This window comes from Micromesistius poutassou (genome assembly GCF_964030765.1).
Source record: "Micromesistius poutassou genome assembly, chromosome: 3".
NCBI classification, from domain to species: Eukaryota; Metazoa; Chordata; class Actinopteri; order Gadiformes; family Gadidae; genus Micromesistius; species Micromesistius poutassou.
The window spans coordinates 741,440-759,577 of record NC_140273.1 but is presented as its reverse complement, the minus strand read 5'-3'; the positions used below and the strand labels follow the sequence as shown (position 1 = coordinate 759,577).

Genomic DNA, 18,138 nt, shown 5'->3' with positions numbered 1-18,138 from the left:
CCACCTCGCCCGACAGAACCCCCCCGAGAGAGAGCCCCAACCGTCACCCTTCTGCAAGGTACAAACCCCTTACACTCTGTGTTGCATGTATTCACTCGTAGCTTATTTACATTCAGGCCGTTTTAGCAGACTTACAGTAAGAACATTTGTCAGAAGAAAGAGAATCTACAGTATATCGCCGTCGGTACAGTAAGGATAGCGCCACTCGGGTCTCGTGTCTCTTATAGTTGAGGGAAGGTCAGGACAGTGTTTTGTCCTCGCACTATATTAATAAGTCGATTATCTGGTGAATAAGCCCTACTTCAAAGTATAATACCTGCAGGACCATGAAACACACAACTCAATTCTTACAACAATACATCCTACCTCTAGTGCAACTTAGAGGAATGTCGGAGTAAGTAATTATTATTCACCCAAACGGTGAATGGAGAACGGTAAATGGACTGTATTTACACGGCACCTTTCCAACCAGCAGCCCCTCAAAGCGCTTTACAGTATCGCCTGACATTCACCCGTTCGTACGCACATTCACACACCCACGGCGGTGTCAACCACGCCACTGGTGTCAGGCGACAGCCAGCTCGTCGGGAGCGGTCGGGGGCGGTGAGGGCGTCTCGCTCAGGGGGACACCTCGACACTCCGAGGATCGAACCGGCGACCTTTCGGGTTACCGCCACCAGCCGACCCCGCTCTACCTCCTGAGCTGCACGCCGCCACCACAGGTCATGTCAACAACGCTCTACTGTCCCCTCTCCCCGTCCCCCCCCCGTCGCCAGGACTCCCAGGGGCCGTCTCTGCGTGACCCGGACCCCCTGGAGCAGAAGCTGCTCAGGGAGTGTGAGGAGGCCCTCAGGGGCCGGCCTCCGCGCTTCCACAGACACCTGGTGCAGTGCGGCGACGGGCAGCGGGGCCCCGGCGGCCCCATCAGGGTGCTCCAGTGGAACATCCTGGCCCAGGGTGAGTCCACCACGGCCCCCACACGGACACCGTGTCTGAGGGGGGGGCTGAAACTGAAACGCATTTCAGGCTTTCTGTGTGTGTGCGTGCGTGTGTGTGTGTGTCCATGTGGTTGTATGTGTGTTCGTGCCTTGCCATGTGTGTGTTTGTGCCTGTGTGTGTGAGTGCATGCTTGCTTGTGTGTATGTTTGTGCCCGTGTGGGTGTGGGTGTGTGTGTGCCCATGTGTGCGTGCCCGTGTGTGTGTGTGTGTGTGTGTCCATGTGGTTGTGTATGTGTGTCCGTGCCGTGCCATGTGTGTGTTTGTGCCTGTGTGTGTGAGTGTGTGCTTGCTTGTGTGTGTGTGTGTTTGTGCCCGTGTGGGTGTGTGTGTGTGTGTGTGTGTGCGTGCGTGTGTGCGTGCGTGTGTGCGTGCGTGCGTGCGTGTGTGTGCCCATGTGTGCGTACCCGTGTATGTATGTGTGTGTGTGTGTCCGTGTGCATGGTCAAATAAAGCACACAAAAAACAAAACCCCGGACTGTTAACATGGACACGACGCTACAGTAGAAGCTACAGTAGAGGCCTCAGACACGGCTGACGATCGTTAACGAGGGGGACGTCTTCTACTAAAAACACACACACACACTGTACACTTCACGTCTCTAACGCCTCCTCTCCTCCAGCGCTCGGCGAGGGGGCCGACTGCTTCGTCCGCTGCCCCCCGGAGGCTCTCAGCTGGCCCGAGAGGAAGTACCTCATCCTGGAGGAGATCCTCACCTACCGGCCCCACATCCTGTGCCTGCAGGAGGTGGACCACTACTACGACACCTTCCAGCCCGTGCTGCGCGGCCTGGGCTACGGCGGCCACTTCCACCCCAAGCCCTGGTCGCCGTGCCTGGACGTCCAGGGCAACAACGGCCCCGACGGCTGCGCGCTCTTCTTCGACCAGTCGCGCTTCGAGCTGCTGGAGAGCGTGAGCGTGCGTCTCTCCGCCATGCTGATTCCGACCAATCAGGTGCGCGTGTGTGTGTGATCGGTCTGAATCAATTGGAACCCATTAATGACATGCACAGTGCTATCGATTAGACAGACTTTGGTAAAGTGTGATTGTGATTCACTGTCCGTGTGTGTGTGTGTGTGTGTGTGTGTGTGTGTGTGTGTGTGTGTGTGTGTGTGTGTAATCTGTCTAAATCAATTAGAGCATAAGGCGTGGTTCATCACCCATTAATGACATGCACAGTACTATCGATTAGACAGACTTTGGTAAAGTGTGATTGTGATTCACTGTGTGTGTGTGTGTGTGTGTGTGTGTGTGTGTGTGTGTGTGGTGTTTACTTGTATGTGTCACTAGTGTTCAGTGAAGTCACTGTGTACCTTTTGCACAGCATGTATGACTGAACAAGGGTGTGGGTCTATCTCTAGATGTGTGTGTGTGCGCTCGTGCGTGTGGACCCCTTGCTCGTAAATGTTAGCTCCATGTTTTAAAATGATGACTGATTTCACACGGGCCTCTGCGGAAGAGGATTACGGCCACATGTGATTCTTTTTATTTTTTTTTGGAGTTCTGACTTTCAACTAAGAACATTCCCATGTGGCCCTAATCCTCTTCCGTAGGCCTCTAACGTCAACGAATCAACCCTTTGAACGCTTCGCACAATCCCTGGTCTTTTTTTTTCTTTTCTTTTTTTTCCCCCGTCGGTGCCGCAGATCGCCGTGGTGACGAAGCTCCGCTGCCGCACCACGGCCAGGTGCGTGTTGGTGGCGGTGACCCACCTCAAGGCCCGCAGCGGCTGGGAGCGGCTGCGGAGCACGCAGGGCTCGGACCTCCTGGCCCACCTCCAGACGCTCCTCCACCGCCGCCCGCCGCCGCCGCCGCCGGGGACCGCGGAGCCTCCGGACCCCGCCTCCGCCGCCGCCACCGCCGCCACCACCGCCGACGACGACGCCGCCTCCCTGATCGTCTGCGGCGACTTCAACGCCGTCCCGTCGGAGGAGGTGTACCAGCGCTTCGCCGCGTCCCCGCTGCGCCTGGACTCGGCCTACACCAAGCTGAGCCGGGACGGCGCCACGGAGCCGCCGTACACCACGTGGAAGATCCGGCCCAGCGGCGAGTGCCGCAGCACGCTGGACTACATCTGGTACAGCCGGGACTCGCTGCGCGTGGAGGCGCTGCTGGACCTGCCCACCGAGGAGCAGATCGGCCCCGACAGGCTGCCCTCCTTCCACTACCCGTCGGACCACCTCTCGCTGGTCTGTGACTTCAGCTTCAGGGAGGAGGAGGAGACGCCGGACACCTGACTGACTGGAGACAGCCGGGGGGTGGGGGGGGGGGGGGGGGAGAGACGCTGGACACCTGACTGACTGGACAGCGGGGGGGGGGGGGGGGGGGAGAGACGCCGGACACCTGAATGACTGGAGACAGCCGGGGGGTGGGGGGGGGGGGGGGGGGAGGGAAGAGACGCTGGACACCTGACTGACTGGAGACAGCCGGGGGGTGGGGGAGAGACGCTGGACACCTGACTGACTGGACAGCGGGGGGGTGGGGGGGGGGGGGGGAGGAGGAAGAGATGCCGGACACCTGACTGACTGGACAGCGGGGGGTGGGGGGGGGGGAAGAAGAGACGCTGGACACCTGACTGACTGGAGACAGCCGGGGGTGGGGGGGGGGGGGGAGAGACGCTGTACACCTGACTGATTGGAGACAGCCGGGGGGGGGGATGGGGGGGGGAGACGCCGGACACCTGACTGACTGGAGACAGCCGGGGGTGGGGGGGGGGGGGGAAGAGACGCCGGACACCTGACTGACTGGAGACAGCCGGGGGTGGGGGGGGGGACGCTGTACACCTGACTGACTAGACAGCGGGGGGGGGGGGGGGGAAGAGACGGCGGACACCTGACTGACTGGACAGCCGGGGGGGGGGGGGAGGAAGAGATGCCGGACACCTGACTGACTAGACAGCGGGGGGGCGGGGGGGGAGGAAATGTGACCACCTGACTGACTAGACAGCGGGGGGGGGGGGGGGAGGAGGGGGAGACGCTGTACACCTGACTGACTGGACAGCGGGGGGGGGGGAAGAGATGCCGGACACCTGACTGACTGGACAGCAGGGGGGGGAGGAAATGTGACCACCTGACTGACTAGACAGTGGGGGGGGGGGGGGGGGGGGGGGAGGAAGGTGTGACCACCTGACTAGACACTAGTCAGGGAAAGTACAATGTCATCATGACTCCTCTCAGGTTTTTTCCTCCAGGTGGCGATTTGAATATGAATGAGACAATGAGGGCCAGTCCCTGCCCTCGTGTGCAGGAAATGATTGCAGTGGTATGAAAATGATCCAAGGCGGGGCCGTTCGATGTGACTAAATGATTCAATAAAATAACTAGTGATAAAAGTGACGTGGTGGAGTACAGCCATGATGAAATGTGTACGTACAAATACCGACATTTGAGACCGGCCGAGCCGTGCGTCCCAGCTCAGGGAACGGGTCAGAACCGGAGCGCAGTCTCCTGGGGAGCCAGACAGCGGAACGACCGCTCCGAGCCTCATCTGCTTTTGGTTACGTGTTGTGTTATACGACCACTCCAACGTGGTAGGCTACCCCCTGGTGGCCTGACTCAACCCTCCTCTACAGAAAGGGGATACGTTTTCCCCTAACAGCTGCGTAAACACAGGTTCAAATCAAAACACGTTCTGGAAGTCAAAAGTTTTGGGAATCTTTAAGTTTTTTTTAAACCATTAAGACCAACTGGCCATTTACCATCATTGATTGACCATCATCGTTTGGTTTCTTTCTGGATTTCAATGGAGCAAAAAGGTTACATTTTGACCTGCAGTTCCTCATGTTATATTTAAAACTAGGGTTTTATAAATGACTGAGATTGTCCTTGTCCAGTTTGACTAGACTAGGTATCCTGTAGTAATAACAACAAATCAATAAAAACAGGAATTAAGGATTCAAATGTCTTTATATCATTAAAATCTACATGAATACACTTTGAAACAAGAGTACAACAAAATAGAATATACTTCAAATGTTGAATATACAAACAGTTCAGTCTGAACATGAACATCTTTCTCTCTTATATCCAGATTTCGTTTTTTTTTTAAGATTGCAAAAAAAAAAGGAGAGGAAAAACGAAACAAAAAAAGGAAATGTTAAAGGACAGAGTCTAAACACGGTACAACAGCCAGCTGGCTTCTTACGCTGACGCTCATCATTTGAGTGGCCGTCCGATAAACAAATAAGCTCAATACATCCAGGGGCCGGTCTCTGCAAAAATCCAAAATGACTCAATTTCATTTTCACACGCTTCCCTTTCTTTCTTTCTTTATTTTTTTTTATTTTTATTTTTATTTTTAAATCACCGCCGTCACGAAATAAAACGTATGATTGTTAACTCTAAATAAGTCCCAGCGCGTGGGGGACGACCCACAACGCGCGCGGTTAAACTAAGAGGTGAGATTCGACCGGGGGTGTTTTTCGTCTCCTTGTTAGAAAAGAAAGAAGATGGATTTGTCCAAACTAAAAACAAAAACTGGAGTCAGTACTAATACTGTGCTTGGTACAAGTCATGAAGGAAACAATACTGTACACACAGTACATGGAAAAAAAGGGTCAAATTAAACTAAGGCTGTTTTCTGTTATCGTAAGTTGTACATTGTATAGCAGTTATATAATATATACACACACGCACACAAAGTTTAAGTTGGCTCTTGCTTCTCTGAAACGCCGGTGGGGCGTCGGCAGTGCCGGCCACTCAGTCTGCGGGGGTGGGGGGGGGGGTGCCGTTTCAGAGAAGGCTTACGAACAATAATATGCTGGTTTCAACATTTGGCCAAAACCAAACCTTTTTCTGTACAACACCCCAACTGCCCCTCACAAACTACAGTCATAGTTTGTTCTTTGCGTGTCAGACGACATTTTGGCTGGCTCCAACTGCTTCACCTCTCATTGTAGTGTTACATTTCATTCTCCCCCACCCTCCCCCTTTCTCCCTCCCTCCCTCCCTCCCTCCCGGACATTGTTTGTCATGGGGATATGGGCAGAATTGTAGTGATTCTGTTTGGTCCCGTTAGCTTAGCGATGCTGCACGCGAGGGTGCCTGTAACTGCAGAATTGAGTCTGTGGTAAAAAAAACTGGAGGTTCAAAGGTGGTGCAGGTGGAGGTGGGGGGTGGAGCAAGGTCTAAGAGCCTTGAGGGGCGGGGCGGGGGGGGGTGTTCTGTGTTCTCACAGACTGTTGCTGGCTATATAAACGTCTGGGTTTAGAGAGGGCGGGGGGGGCGGGAGGAGGGGGGAGGGGAGGGCGGCTCCCAGTCGATTGAGATGTTGAAAGAGAAGATCTCGATAAATGCAAATGCATACACACTCGCACAAACACCACTACCACACACACACACACACACCTGCTGCCCCCTCCACACACACACACACGCACACACACACACACACACTCACACTGGACAATTAACCTCCTCTGCCTTAACGATGCTCTGGACGAAGACCACCTCCTTCGTCGTTGCCGTCGTCGTCGTCCTCTCCTCCTCGGCCGGGCGCTGGGGGGCCGCCGCCGCCGCCGCCACCGCCGCCGCCGGCACCTGGATGGCCTGCACCTGGACGGACCCCGCCTTCAGGCCCCCCGGGGCCCGGTGCCCCACCACCAGGTCCGAGGCCTTGATGACGCCGCTGATGATGTGGGCCGGCGCCTGTATGGTCTGGCTGGCCGTGGACACGGTGACCACGCCGCCGCCGCCCCCCCCCGCCGGCACCACGCCCCCGCCGCCGCCGCCACCCGCCGTGGACACCAGAGTCTGCGGGTGGCCCTGGGCGGGCACCGCCAGCCGCACCACCTGCGCGCCGGGGCCCATGTTGACGGGGGCCAGGGCGCGCACGGTGAGCGGGCCCCCGAAGAGGCTGATGCCGGCCTGGGAGTGGCGCCCCCCGGTGCAGCTGCCGGGCGCCTGCAGCTGGCAGGGGATGGTGATGATCTTGGCCAGCTGCACCGTGATCTTGTCGCCGTTCTCCGCCGTGGCCGGCACCATGGTGGGGAGGGTCTGGATCATGACCTGGGAGGGAGGGAGGGAGGGAGGGGGAGGGGGGGGCGGGGGGGCACAAGGGGAGAGTGGGGTCAGGGCTCAGGGGTCGAGGGCGTGTTGCCTCTAGAAGGAGGAAAGATTCGAGAGCCAAAAGAGAGCATCTGTTGCTCGCAGCGGCTCAGGAGGTAGAGCGGGTTGACTTTTAACCGGAAGGTTGCTGGTTCGATCCCCGGCTGCTTCTAGCTCGAGTGTCGAGGTGTCCCCTGAGCGAGACGCCCTCACCCTGACTGCTCCTGACCAGCTGGCTGTCGCCTTGCGTGGTGTACGCCGCCGTCGGTGTGTGAATGTGTGCATGAATGGGTGAATGTTAGGCAATAATGGTAAAATGGTTTGAGTGGCCGCTGGTTAGAAAGGCGCTGTGTGAATACAGTCCATTTACCATTCAACGTGTCTCTCAAGTAGCCTGCAGCTGCCTCTGTATCAGCTCATTTGGAGATAAAACCGCTCCAAGCTCATTTCTGAACAATCAGGGAATCTCTTCATTGATTGGTTTAGGAAGTCCATCTCGCATGGCAATCACAGGTGTGTGAATGCAACCCTTCTCAATGACAGAGGAATGAAGGGAGGGAGGGAGCCGAGAGGAGAGCTAGCTATCCCAGCCTATCTTTGTTGTGTACGGGGAATGGGTTAACCTAGTGATGGTTAGTGCTCGGCACTTGGTTCTATGAACATCCTTACTGTGCCGACAGCGATATATTGTTGTTTCTCTTTCTTCCGTCAAATGTTCTTATTGTAAGCCGCTTTGGATAAAAGCGTACGCTAAATGCACGGGGTTTGGCGTGAGTTTGGCGGGGGCCTAACTCACCTTCTGCTGGGGGGAGCCGCTGCTGCCCGTCGCCGTGCCGATGGGGGAGGCGTTGGTCAGGAGGGCGGGGTGCCCGGGGGTCCCCGGCGCCCGCCCCATGCTCATCGTCGAGATCTTCTGGCCCATGGACGTCGTCATGACGACGGGCATCTGCATGGCCACCCTCACCGTCCTGTCGCCCCCCGGGAAACGCACACACAGAGAGAGAGAGACGCGTACGGTACGGTGAGCGACCAATCAGAGAGAGGGTACCGTGCTGACCTTGAGGGAACACGCTGGAAGGCTATCGATTGTGTTACGGTTATTCTACTCGTGATCTCGCAGAGAGTACAAAACAAGTGTATCTGCCATCAGAGAATGAAGATGAAGAGCTATCCTGGCGCTTAATGTACACACTTATTGTATGTGGTACGTCCTTAAAAATAGTAATAGCACATAAAAATAGTACTTAGCATCGTGTAGCATCCTATCCCAGCTATCTTTGTTGTGTATGGGGAATGGGTTAACCTAGCGATTGTTAGTGCTTGGCACTAACAATACCGACAGAGATATATTGTTATTTCTCCTTAATCCGACAAATGTACTTTTGTCGTTACAATTGTAACTTATAAGTCGCTTTGGATAAAAGCGTCTGCGTCTAAATGCTTTAAATGTGAATGTAGGTGTGGGGTTTCAACTCTGGCTGGAGGACGCCCTCCACGCAGGCCCTCCACCTCCCCGCCCCGTCCCGGGTACAGCTCACTGACCTGGGCCCCGAGGCCGTGGGGATGATGGCCGTGTGCGAATGCTGGATCTGGCTGCTGTCCGCGCCGGACATCGTCACGATCCTCGGGACGCCCGCCGCCGCCACCATCGCCGCCGCCGCCGCCGCCCCTCCTCCTCCTCCTCCTCCTCCTCCTCCTCCGCCCAGCGCCGCCTTGTTGTCCCTGGCGACGGGGGTGTGCGCTGCCGTCGCCGCCGCCGCCGCCGCGCCCGCCCGGCCGCCGCCGCCCCTCAGGATGTTGGGCTTCTTGCTGCTGGAGGAGGAGACCTCCGTCACCTGGAGCAGCATGTCCGTCGGCGGCGGCACGCGCTCGTAGGCAGCGGCGGCGGGCGCCGAGGAGAAGGCGATGAGCTCGGCGGCAGCGGCGGGGCCATCGGCGTGGTCGTCGTCGATGATCACGATGTCCTTGGGCATCTCCTTGAACTGGTAGACCAGGCGCTGGCCCTCCACCTTGGCCAGGATGCCCCGCTGGTAGTAGTACCTGGAAGAGGAAGAGAGAGGGAGTGGGGGGGGTGGTGGTGGAGGAGAGGGGTTAGGACCTCGTGCTTGAGTCCTTACACTTAAAAATACACTTAAATGCACTTATTGCATGTTCTGTACGTCCTGGCACTTAAAAATAGTACTTAGCGTTGTGTAGCGCCTTATCCTGGCTATCTTTGTTGCATACGGGGAATGGGTTAACCGAACAATTGTTAGTGCTTGGAACTCTGTGAACGTCCTCACTGTACTGACAGCGATATATATATAGTTTCTCTTTCTTCAGACAAACCAAGTCGCTTTGAATAAAAGCGTCTGCCAAATGCGAATGTGACTCTATTCCCGGCCCCCCTCGTCCCTTCCCCAAACCGCGGCTCTCACCGTAGGGCTCGGCCCATGGTCTCGTAGTTCATGTCGGGCTTGTTCTTGTGTTTGCCCCACAGCTTGGACACGGCCTTGGAGTCCACCAGCTTGAAGATGCCCTTCTCCCTCTGGGTCCACTTGATGAAGCGGGGGCAGGTGTTCTTGTCCTGCAGCAGCTCCAGCAGGAACTCCCACAGGTAGGTGGTGCTGCCCGCTGCAGGGGGGGGGGGGGGGGGGGGGGGGGGGGGGGGGAGAGACAGGGGGACAGGAGGACAACATGAAGCAAGACGCTCACGTCTTCAGTGCTTTTAAACTAGTAGAACAATCCTCCTTAGGACGGCGTGGGGCTCAGGAGGTAGAGCGGGGTTGGCTGGTAACCGGAAAGGTTGCTGGTTCGATGCCCTAGCTCGAGTCTCGAGGTGTCCCCTGAGCGAGACGCCCTCACCCTGACTGCCCCCCGACGAGCTGGCTGTCGCCTTGCGTGGCTGACACCGCCGTGGGTGTGTGAATGAATGGGTGAATGTGAGGCGATATTGTAAAGCGCTCTGAGCGGCCACTGGGTAAGAAAAAAGGGCTGCATAAACGCAGTCCATTTATCATTAATCATTCTGGGAGAGCTAGCTAGGGAACGCCACTTAACTGCATCCTCCAATACTGAATGATTGGACACACTTTGACTGAGTAAGACGTGGCCCCTTCATAGAGATAACACGATGCGTACCTTTCCCCTCTCTTGGCTTCTTCTTGATGCCGAGGTCCGGGGAGCCGCTGATGTGCGCCGACTTGGCCTTCCGTCCCGCTACAAGGAGAGAAATCACATCAGTCCACATCAGACACAACCACATCAGTGGTTCCACCACTAGATGGTGCTCTAGATAATAACAAGGTATGGGGAGAGGGGTGTGGGGGGGGGGGGGGGTTTCTTTCTCCTCTACCTTTCCTCTTCCTCACGGGTTCTGGCTCTGGCTCCTCCTGCGTCTCCATCTCTTCCTCCTCCTCCTCCTCTTCTTCCTCTTCCTCCTCCTCCTCTTCCTCCTCCTCCTCACAGCAGTCCTCGGTGGACACCTCCACCTCCGTCTCCGTCATCATGTCGGGCCGCATGGCGGCGTGCAGGAAGTCCGGCGTGGCAACGCACGGCGGGACGAAGACGTCTAGAGCGGGAAGGGAAGAAAAAAAATAAAGTTAAAAAAATAAAGTTTTAAATAAAGTTTAAAATCCGGAGGCTAGACGATAAATCGAGAGTGGCTGAAAAGTGAAGAAGGAGAAAGGAGAATCTGTGAAAAAGAAAGCGCATCCAGACACTCGAAAATGTTGTCAGATTAAGACACTACCGTTCAAAAGTTTGGGGTCATTTGGAAATGTCCCTCTTTTTTTCAATGAAGATAACATTAAATTAATCAATACAGTCTAGAAATTGTTGGTAAATTGGTAAAAAAAAAAAAAAAAAGACTATTCTAGCTGGCTGATTTACATATTAACATAGGTGTACAGAGTCCAATTTCCAGCAACCATCCTGTGTTCGAATGGTACATTGTTTAGCTAATCGTGTTAAAAGGCTTATCGATGATTACAATGCCCTTGTGCAATTTTGTTATCACAGCTGAACACTGTTGAATAAAAGTGTGCGTTTTCATAGAAAACATGAAAACGACCGGGTGACCCTCACGGTAGTGTACTTTAATGAGATTCATCTCTACACGCTCTGACCCTGGCGTTGGGCTTCCTTTGTGGGGAGAAATTAGCCAACAGTTGCATGACGCACAGGCCCATGTTGAACTGTGAGGATTTTTTTTTCTCCCAAAAAATGTTTGCTGCCGGTGAAGGGGGTACGGAGCCAAAATAATATTCTAGAGAGGCACACTAGTACAGAAAGTTGAGAACCACTGATCTAGACAGGGGGGGGGATGATGTACGGCGCAATGGACCAGGTGATCTGACACACTCCAGATAAACAACCTTGGTCTTCATAGACCATAGACTCATCTAGACCCTCTCTAGACTCTAGAGAGAGGGATGAGCTACGGAGCCATGTAAGGACCAGGTGATCCAGCTCAACAACCTTAGTCAACCATTGTGATGGATAATGCGGCTGTGGCCTCATCCGTACTTTGGTTCTTCTTCTCTGGTGCAATAAATAAAATACACTCGTGTTTGTCCTTTGGAATAGTCCCAAGTCCTGAAACAGGTAAAAGTAGTGGAAGCCTCATGGCTGTTGTTTATTTACTTAACGTTCACCGTGACAACACGGTCAATGTTGTGATTGTGAAGCCGTGCCACAAACCATGCGTGCGTGCGTGCGTATGCATGGGTGTGTGTGTGTGTGTGTGTGTGTGTGTGTGTGTGTGTGTGCGTGTGTGTGCATGGGTGTGTGTGTGTGTGTGTGTGTGTGTGTGTGTGTGTGTGTGTGTGTGTGTGTGTGTGTGTGTGTGTGTGTGTGTGTGTGTGTGTGTGTGTGTGTGTGTGCGTTACCTGGACTGCGGTCTCCCCTGAGGCTGGAGGGGGAGTCCATGTGTAGGAGGGCCTCAGCCGCCTCGATGGTCTTGTCCGAGCAGAGGAGGCGGGTGCCATGGACAGACGCCTCCACTGAAACACACGTCGGGTTCATCATCACGTTTAGAGTCAAGTCCTGACACGGTCAACAGCGCACAAAATGTGTAGCCTGCGAAGCGCCTCCTGATGGGGTCGTCATGCCATTGCAAAAGGAACATCCGCTGCGACATGTGTTGCGGATTATGCATTGCATTTGTGTACTACATTTAAATTAAACTGGTTAAAAGTGATTTGAACATTCGCCATTGGTATACTTCATAGGAAACTGTATAAGGTACCACAACAAAAATAACAAGGATTAAATTCAATAAAACAATAGTGTCGGATAAATTAAATTATTATAATAAGGTGAACAGGAGGATTTAAATGAGGTATAGTGTTGGAATATAATACATAATGTACAGCGCTGGATTGCCACACATAATGTACGTAAGAAAAACAAGAAGTACCACGTTTATTCAACCAACACCAGACAAAACACTAAGAGGTAATCATTCCGGCGATAGAATCTACAAATTTCGCATAACTTTTCTACCACGGGAATCAGAACAAGAAGAAGTAAAGTGAGACTCCACGGTGATAGAAATGCAAACCGGGCCATTCGGCACCAGCTGAGAGAAGCCAGGCCACCTGCTGTGGCTGTCACTCAGTGGCGGCTGGGGGGGGGGGGGGGGGGGGACACACACTATCTCCTTACACGCTACCTTGTCCATGTTTGGCTATCTGAGTGAGGGGCCAGGCATCACATAGGAAAGAGCAGAGGGCTATCTTTAGACCAGACACAGACCGCCATGACACCTAGGCAACTGCCACGCAGGGACCCTAAAAGAAGGGTGCTGTGGTAGACACCCCCAAAACAAGAGAGCTCGGGGCGTCTGGGTGGGCTTTAGCCATGTACAGTAAAGGACAGCGGTTTACATTAAAACCTTTTAATTGGAGTGGGTGAATTCATGGTACATAATATTGATAACTATATCTATAAATAATTGTATGAGCAGTGAACATTGAAAGAGATAGTTAATTATTAATAATGAGTAAATGCACAAAATAAAACAATGTATTTGTACTTAGGGGCGCCAAGAATAGCAGCAAGCGCCACAAAAAAGTAGTGCGGCGGTAGTGCGACTTCCGTGTTTACACTCTTCATCCTTTCCCTCCAGTTCTCGTCAAAGACGTTCACAATTCCCCGTCACTCAACGCCTCCGCCTCACGGGATTGGCTGGTTTAACCGTCAAGAGCCCGTCCCGGAAAGAAAACGATTCGTTCCGACTCGGCTTTTTCCCGCCTCTCTCACGGCATTGGCCCACTGGCACCATCAATCACAGGCAGGGCCCGCCCCTTAATGCATAACAATGCTTCCGCTATAGATTTAGTGAAAGGTTGATCATTTTGGAGTTAAACAAAGAGAAAACTTCGCACTTTACTGAATATATTAGAAAAATAACCCCCGCCAATATAAAAACAATGACTTTGTTCGACTTGTTGCGATAATCGACGGGACAACGCCGTTAGAATAACGTTAAATCCACCGGGCTAAGAATAAACACATTGACACCAAATTATTCATATTAAATGTAATCACTCATATCCACATGATGAGGACGCACTGATTTAATTTATGCCAATTAATACTCTTATTATCCGGGGAGGAGGGGGGGGGGGGAGAGATATCTGCCAAGGATGAAACAAAATGCCACGACAAAGTTCAACAAACGCAAGCATAGCAGACAGAAAGACGACCATAACAACTCTCGGGGGGATGATTTAGGACGGCACGAGAGATCACCGCTGGAGAAAGGTTTATAAAAATAAATGCACATGTCCTTCCGACTCAGACAGCGTGGCAAAGACGCAGGAAAGACAACATCCTTACACTTCCTGGTTCCCCATGCCACTTCTAAACCCTCCTCCCGGCGCACACGGAGGGCTAAAAAACGCCGATCCTTCTGTGCAAACGGAAGACCGTGCAAAACCCTCTCCGAAGGTGCAGTCCCTGAAGACATCGGAGCAGGGTAACGTTTTAAAACCGGCTTTTAAAGTGACCGTGGAGCAGCGCCATGCAGGCTGCAGCCACCAAGGTGAGCACTTCCTGATTGCCCCTCGACCACTTCAAAACTACCCGGTGGCGGGAGGAAACGTCGAGAATAGTTCGGAAATAGTGTTCCGATAGAGGCTTTTCGTGATTGTAAGTGTATTACCTGCTCTGATGAGCAGATCGAGTTGGTTTGCGGGCCCCTCATGCAGTGAAGTCGCCATGTTCTCCCTGGCTGCGGATCCACATTGACTTGGAACTGCTCGGATCACTCCGCCGCTCAGGGAAATCTCCTCGGATTCGGTCGGAGTGCGTCGGCAGGGCGGTATCCTTCCGCCGCCCTACACAGGAAATCCTTGCAGCGCTCTACTTCTTGCGTGGAAGGACGTCAACAAACACGACAGGAAGAGGAATCATTTGAGGAAACGGGAGATGAGCGTGATAAGATAAGAGCTGAAGTTAAGCTTTATCTGCGTCAGAAAGTAAACACCACTTTGTGACTTGCTGTTGACCCCAAAAATGCAATTCATTTCTCTAAAGGGACCAGGTGATTTGAATTCAAAGCAAAGAATTGATACAACCTATTTATTATAAATGTGGTTATATAGCTACACTGCAATATTATAGGACAGACAGTAGGCCTAGTATTTGCAACTTTAAAGAGGAATAACTATATTAATTTTAAATCGCATTACTAATATTTCTTAAGATTTTTCTTCTATAAAAATTTAATACTGAAACGTTTTGTTCACAGCACATTTAGCCTTGCAGCATTAATTGGTTCTCTTATTTTAACCTCGGGACATTTAGGTCATAGTGTTTGATTTGAATTAATCAATGATAGTTTGGCCAATATAATAAATTTGATCCAAAAGTCTCATAAAAAAGGTCTGAAAAGGGCAAATGAAGTCTAACATGAATACCCAAACAAAGCCAACATGTACTGAATCCGAAAATGGCACAAATAGTGTGAAAGTATCAAAATAATAAAGTAGATAAAATATGGATAACATCAATTAATGCCAGATAAAAGCACTATGGTTGCTAATGTGCTGTATTTGCATTCAAACAACCAACTTAAACTCTTAACAACAACAACTTCATGAAACTTGCTTTGAGGAGAACAGACAGGATTGTGTAACGTTACAGCTATTTTCAAGATGACCTTTATGGTTCCATTTTGAGGTCACATTAGTACAGATGTTTCTTAATCATAATAGAATAGGCAGCTAAAAATACTACAAACATAGAGATGACTGCTTTACCCATGAAATCAAGGGCCTGCTTTCCTTACTACTAATAACCAGGAAAATGTATTCGAAAACAAAATCCCAACTCTGCGGACTAGATTTCTTGCCTGTTTTAATACTTAAGTGCTTTTCCTACATCATTTCATTCGTATAACACTATTTTGGTATTGCCAATCAAAACTGATCCAGCATCAATTGATTTCCAACAGGTAGTGCCATTGTCATGGATCAAAACAAAGTAGGCCTCCAGTTTCATGACGATATAAGAGCACTCCAGAATATCCACTAGGTGGCAGTATCTGCAAAGCGGAGGTAACGCGCAACAATTGTTTGCCATTCAGTACCGCTACTTGCCATTTTCTATCCTATCAGTTATGAAGATTGTTGATTTAATTTCTCACAGACTGTGAGAAATTCTACATTGAAATTGTAGTTTGGGGAAAGAATAGAATACAAATAAAAGTATTTGTTCCATTACCCACCACACATGGGTAATGCCTATGTGTAAAGTTGTACTTAGAGTTTATATTAGCCTCATAATAACTTAAGCATGTGGCACTGCCTCCACTGCGTGGAACTCAGTTGCAAGGCAAACTGTTGACACACGTGGAATCTGAAGGAGCAAGCTAGCTAAACATGATCTGCAGAATCCCTACCCATCCTGAGAAAATCAGTGAAGACATCTCTTCACAAAACTGTTAACATTAAATATACTATGAAATGCCATTAAATAACTGGTTATCTCTCATAGTACATTAGAGACTGTGGCAATGAGATCAAAAACAGCTTAGAAACCTCAGCTCTGGAGCGTTACTGATTAGACTTAAACCACTTCGGTCATTTCCCCTCACCGTTATAAAAACAGCAACATTTAAAATCAAAATCACTTTGCTGAGCTGCACAAGTGAATTATAGATCGCACATTGCATATGCAATAGTATGTAAACGCCAAACTCTTCACACCATACAGTTTTGAACTCCCACACCCAACCCATACTGCAGGATTTAATTTTTATTTAGTTTTATTAAATTTATTAAATCAACTATGACACCGAGAGCAATCTAAAACGTATTCCATCAAATGGAAAGTACACCACCTAGATATGTGGAAATTCCCCAGATGTTGTCATGTCGGCGACGCCCCCCGATAGATCAGAGAAAATACAAATGAGGGGTCTACAGAGTAACCTCTGCAGGCGACAAGTAAAAACAATCAGAAAGACGGTGCAAACAAGAAAGCAAGAGCAGAATCTAACCTGCATCATCTTCAGACTCCTCCTCCTCCTCGCATGAAGTCCACCGTGCCGCCGAACACCCCCACCAGACCGCTGGGCCCCCAGTGGGCCCCCCGTGGAGCCCCAGTGGAGCCCCAGTGGGCCCCCAGCGGGGCCGGGCCCTGGCCCCCCAGCGGGCTGGGCCCTGGCTGCAGGAGGAGGACAAAATGAAAGAGAAAATGAGCAGGAGAGGATGAATAACAGATGGGATGACAGAGCAGCCATGAAATTAGATTTGGTCTCTGGTGACTGAGCTGGCCGAGGCGGACTGTGTGTGGAGAGAGCTCTGGTATCTACTGGGTCCGTTAAGTCTCCCATCTAGTTCTGCACTCAAATACATCAGAGAATGGATAACACTGTTGTGTCTACCGCTTCGGTCGATTCCGAATCAGATCAGCTCCTTTATTGTGGAGGTTATATCAGGTTCAAAATACGACAGACAGACAACTTTTTTGGCCAAGTATGCTCACACATACAAGGAATTTGGTGTCTGCATTTATCCCATCCGTGAATTAGTGAAACACACACAGAGCACACAGTGAGGTGAAGCACACACTAACCCGGAGCAGTGAGCTGCTACAGTTACAGCGCTCAGGGAGCAGTGAGGGGTGAGGTGCCTTGCTCAAGGGCACTTCAGCCGTGGATGTGGGCATGGGAGAGCAGTGCTCAACCACTTCCCCCCCGCCCACATATTTCCTACTGGGTCGGGGATCGAACCGGCAACCCTTCGGTTTAAAGGCCGAAGCCCTAACAAGGCCACAGCTGCCCTGTAATACGCTAGACTCTGGGCTTAGTTCACTCAATGTATTAACCAAACGAGTAGACCAGTCTGTGTGTGTGTTATGTGTGTGTGTGTGTGTGTGTCTATGTGTGTGTGTCTATGTCTGTCTCTATGTGTGTCTGTCTGTCTGTCTGTCTGTCTGTCTCTATGTGTGTCTGTCTGTCTGTCTGTCTGTCTGTCTGTGTGAGTGTCTATGTCTATGTGTGCGTGTGTGTGCGTTCCTTCCTACCTCCACTGTGTTCCTCCATGGTTGTAGCGGTCTCCCCCGGTCCCCCCCCCCCCCCCGTCTCTCACTACCCATCCAGGACCCTGGAGGACCCCACCCATGCTGGGGTTTGACGTGGCAGCTCCACCTGCTGGCTCTCTGGAGAGTTGAGCAGGGGCCTGTGATTGGATGTTCAGAGACACGCGGTCACGTTCTGACAGACGGATCACATTGAAATTCAGATGCAAGTCAGACACTAGTTTTCCAATAGACAAGGCAAAGCCTTCTGGTCCGACCAGTGGGAGCCCCTCCAGCCCCCCCCCCCCCCCCCCCTCCAGTCACGCATCACAAGGGCTGTACCTTCAATCCCAAGGTCATGTGCCCCTTGTCACATGCAGCAACGTCATGTGACATTGACATCGGGGGGGGGGGAGACCCTGGTCCACTCCCATGTTAACATGTTGTCTTGTTCTTGCTCAAACACTTTGAGCATTGATCCAGAGAAATCCAAGGGACGACTGCTGCATCACAGGGCTCCTTACCCGCAATGAAAATCTGATCTCATTCAACTCATCTCTGGGTCTTCTTCGATCAAGGAAAATACCA

At 51.8% G+C, this 18,138-nt stretch overlaps 2 protein-coding genes across 4 annotated transcripts in view; one reads left to right on the top strand and one right to left on the bottom strand.

Annotated features, from left to right (window-relative positions):
• The window catches only part of LOC311340721 (nocturnin-like), a 6,911-nt gene extending 3,664 nt beyond the window's left edge, over nt 1–3,247 (top strand). For both annotated transcript variants that reach the window (XM_084465596.1, XM_084465595.1), the window contains exons 2-5: nt 1–58; nt 777–957; nt 1,620–1,951; nt 2,644–3,247. The exon at nt 1–58 is cut by the window's left edge and continues 82 nt beyond it. In XM_084465596.1, coding sequence (XP_084321722.1) covers nt 1–58; nt 777–957; nt 1,620–1,951; nt 2,644–3,234 — 1,162 coding nt within the window. In that variant the 3' untranslated portion in view covers nt 3,235–3,247. The remainder of the gene's footprint in view (nt 59–776; nt 958–1,619; nt 1,952–2,643) is intronic.
• Nucleotides 3,248–4,121: 874 nt separating this feature from the next.
• elf2b (E74-like factor 2b (ets domain transcription factor)) lies at nt 4,122–16,651 on the bottom strand. Of its 2 annotated transcripts, none has more exons than XM_084465527.1 (9): nt 16,529–16,651; nt 14,189–14,391; nt 11,910–12,023; nt 10,376–10,591; nt 10,162–10,239; nt 9,459–9,654; nt 8,584–9,081; nt 7,838–8,009; nt 4,122–7,002 (listed from the first exon to the last, which is right to left on the bottom strand). In XM_084465527.1, exons 2-9 carry the CDS (start codon nt 14,244–14,246, stop codon nt 6,391–6,393), a joined length of 1,944 nt encoding a protein of 647 aa, XP_084321653.1. In that variant the 5' UTR covers nt 14,247–14,391; nt 16,529–16,651; the 3' UTR covers nt 4,122–6,390. The 2 variants fall into 2 exon arrangements, with proteins under 2 accessions (XP_084321653.1, XP_084321654.1); XM_084465528.1 differs by having other exon boundaries at nt 14,189–14,394; nt 16,529–16,601.
• Nucleotides 16,652–18,138: the final 1,487 nt, after the last annotated feature.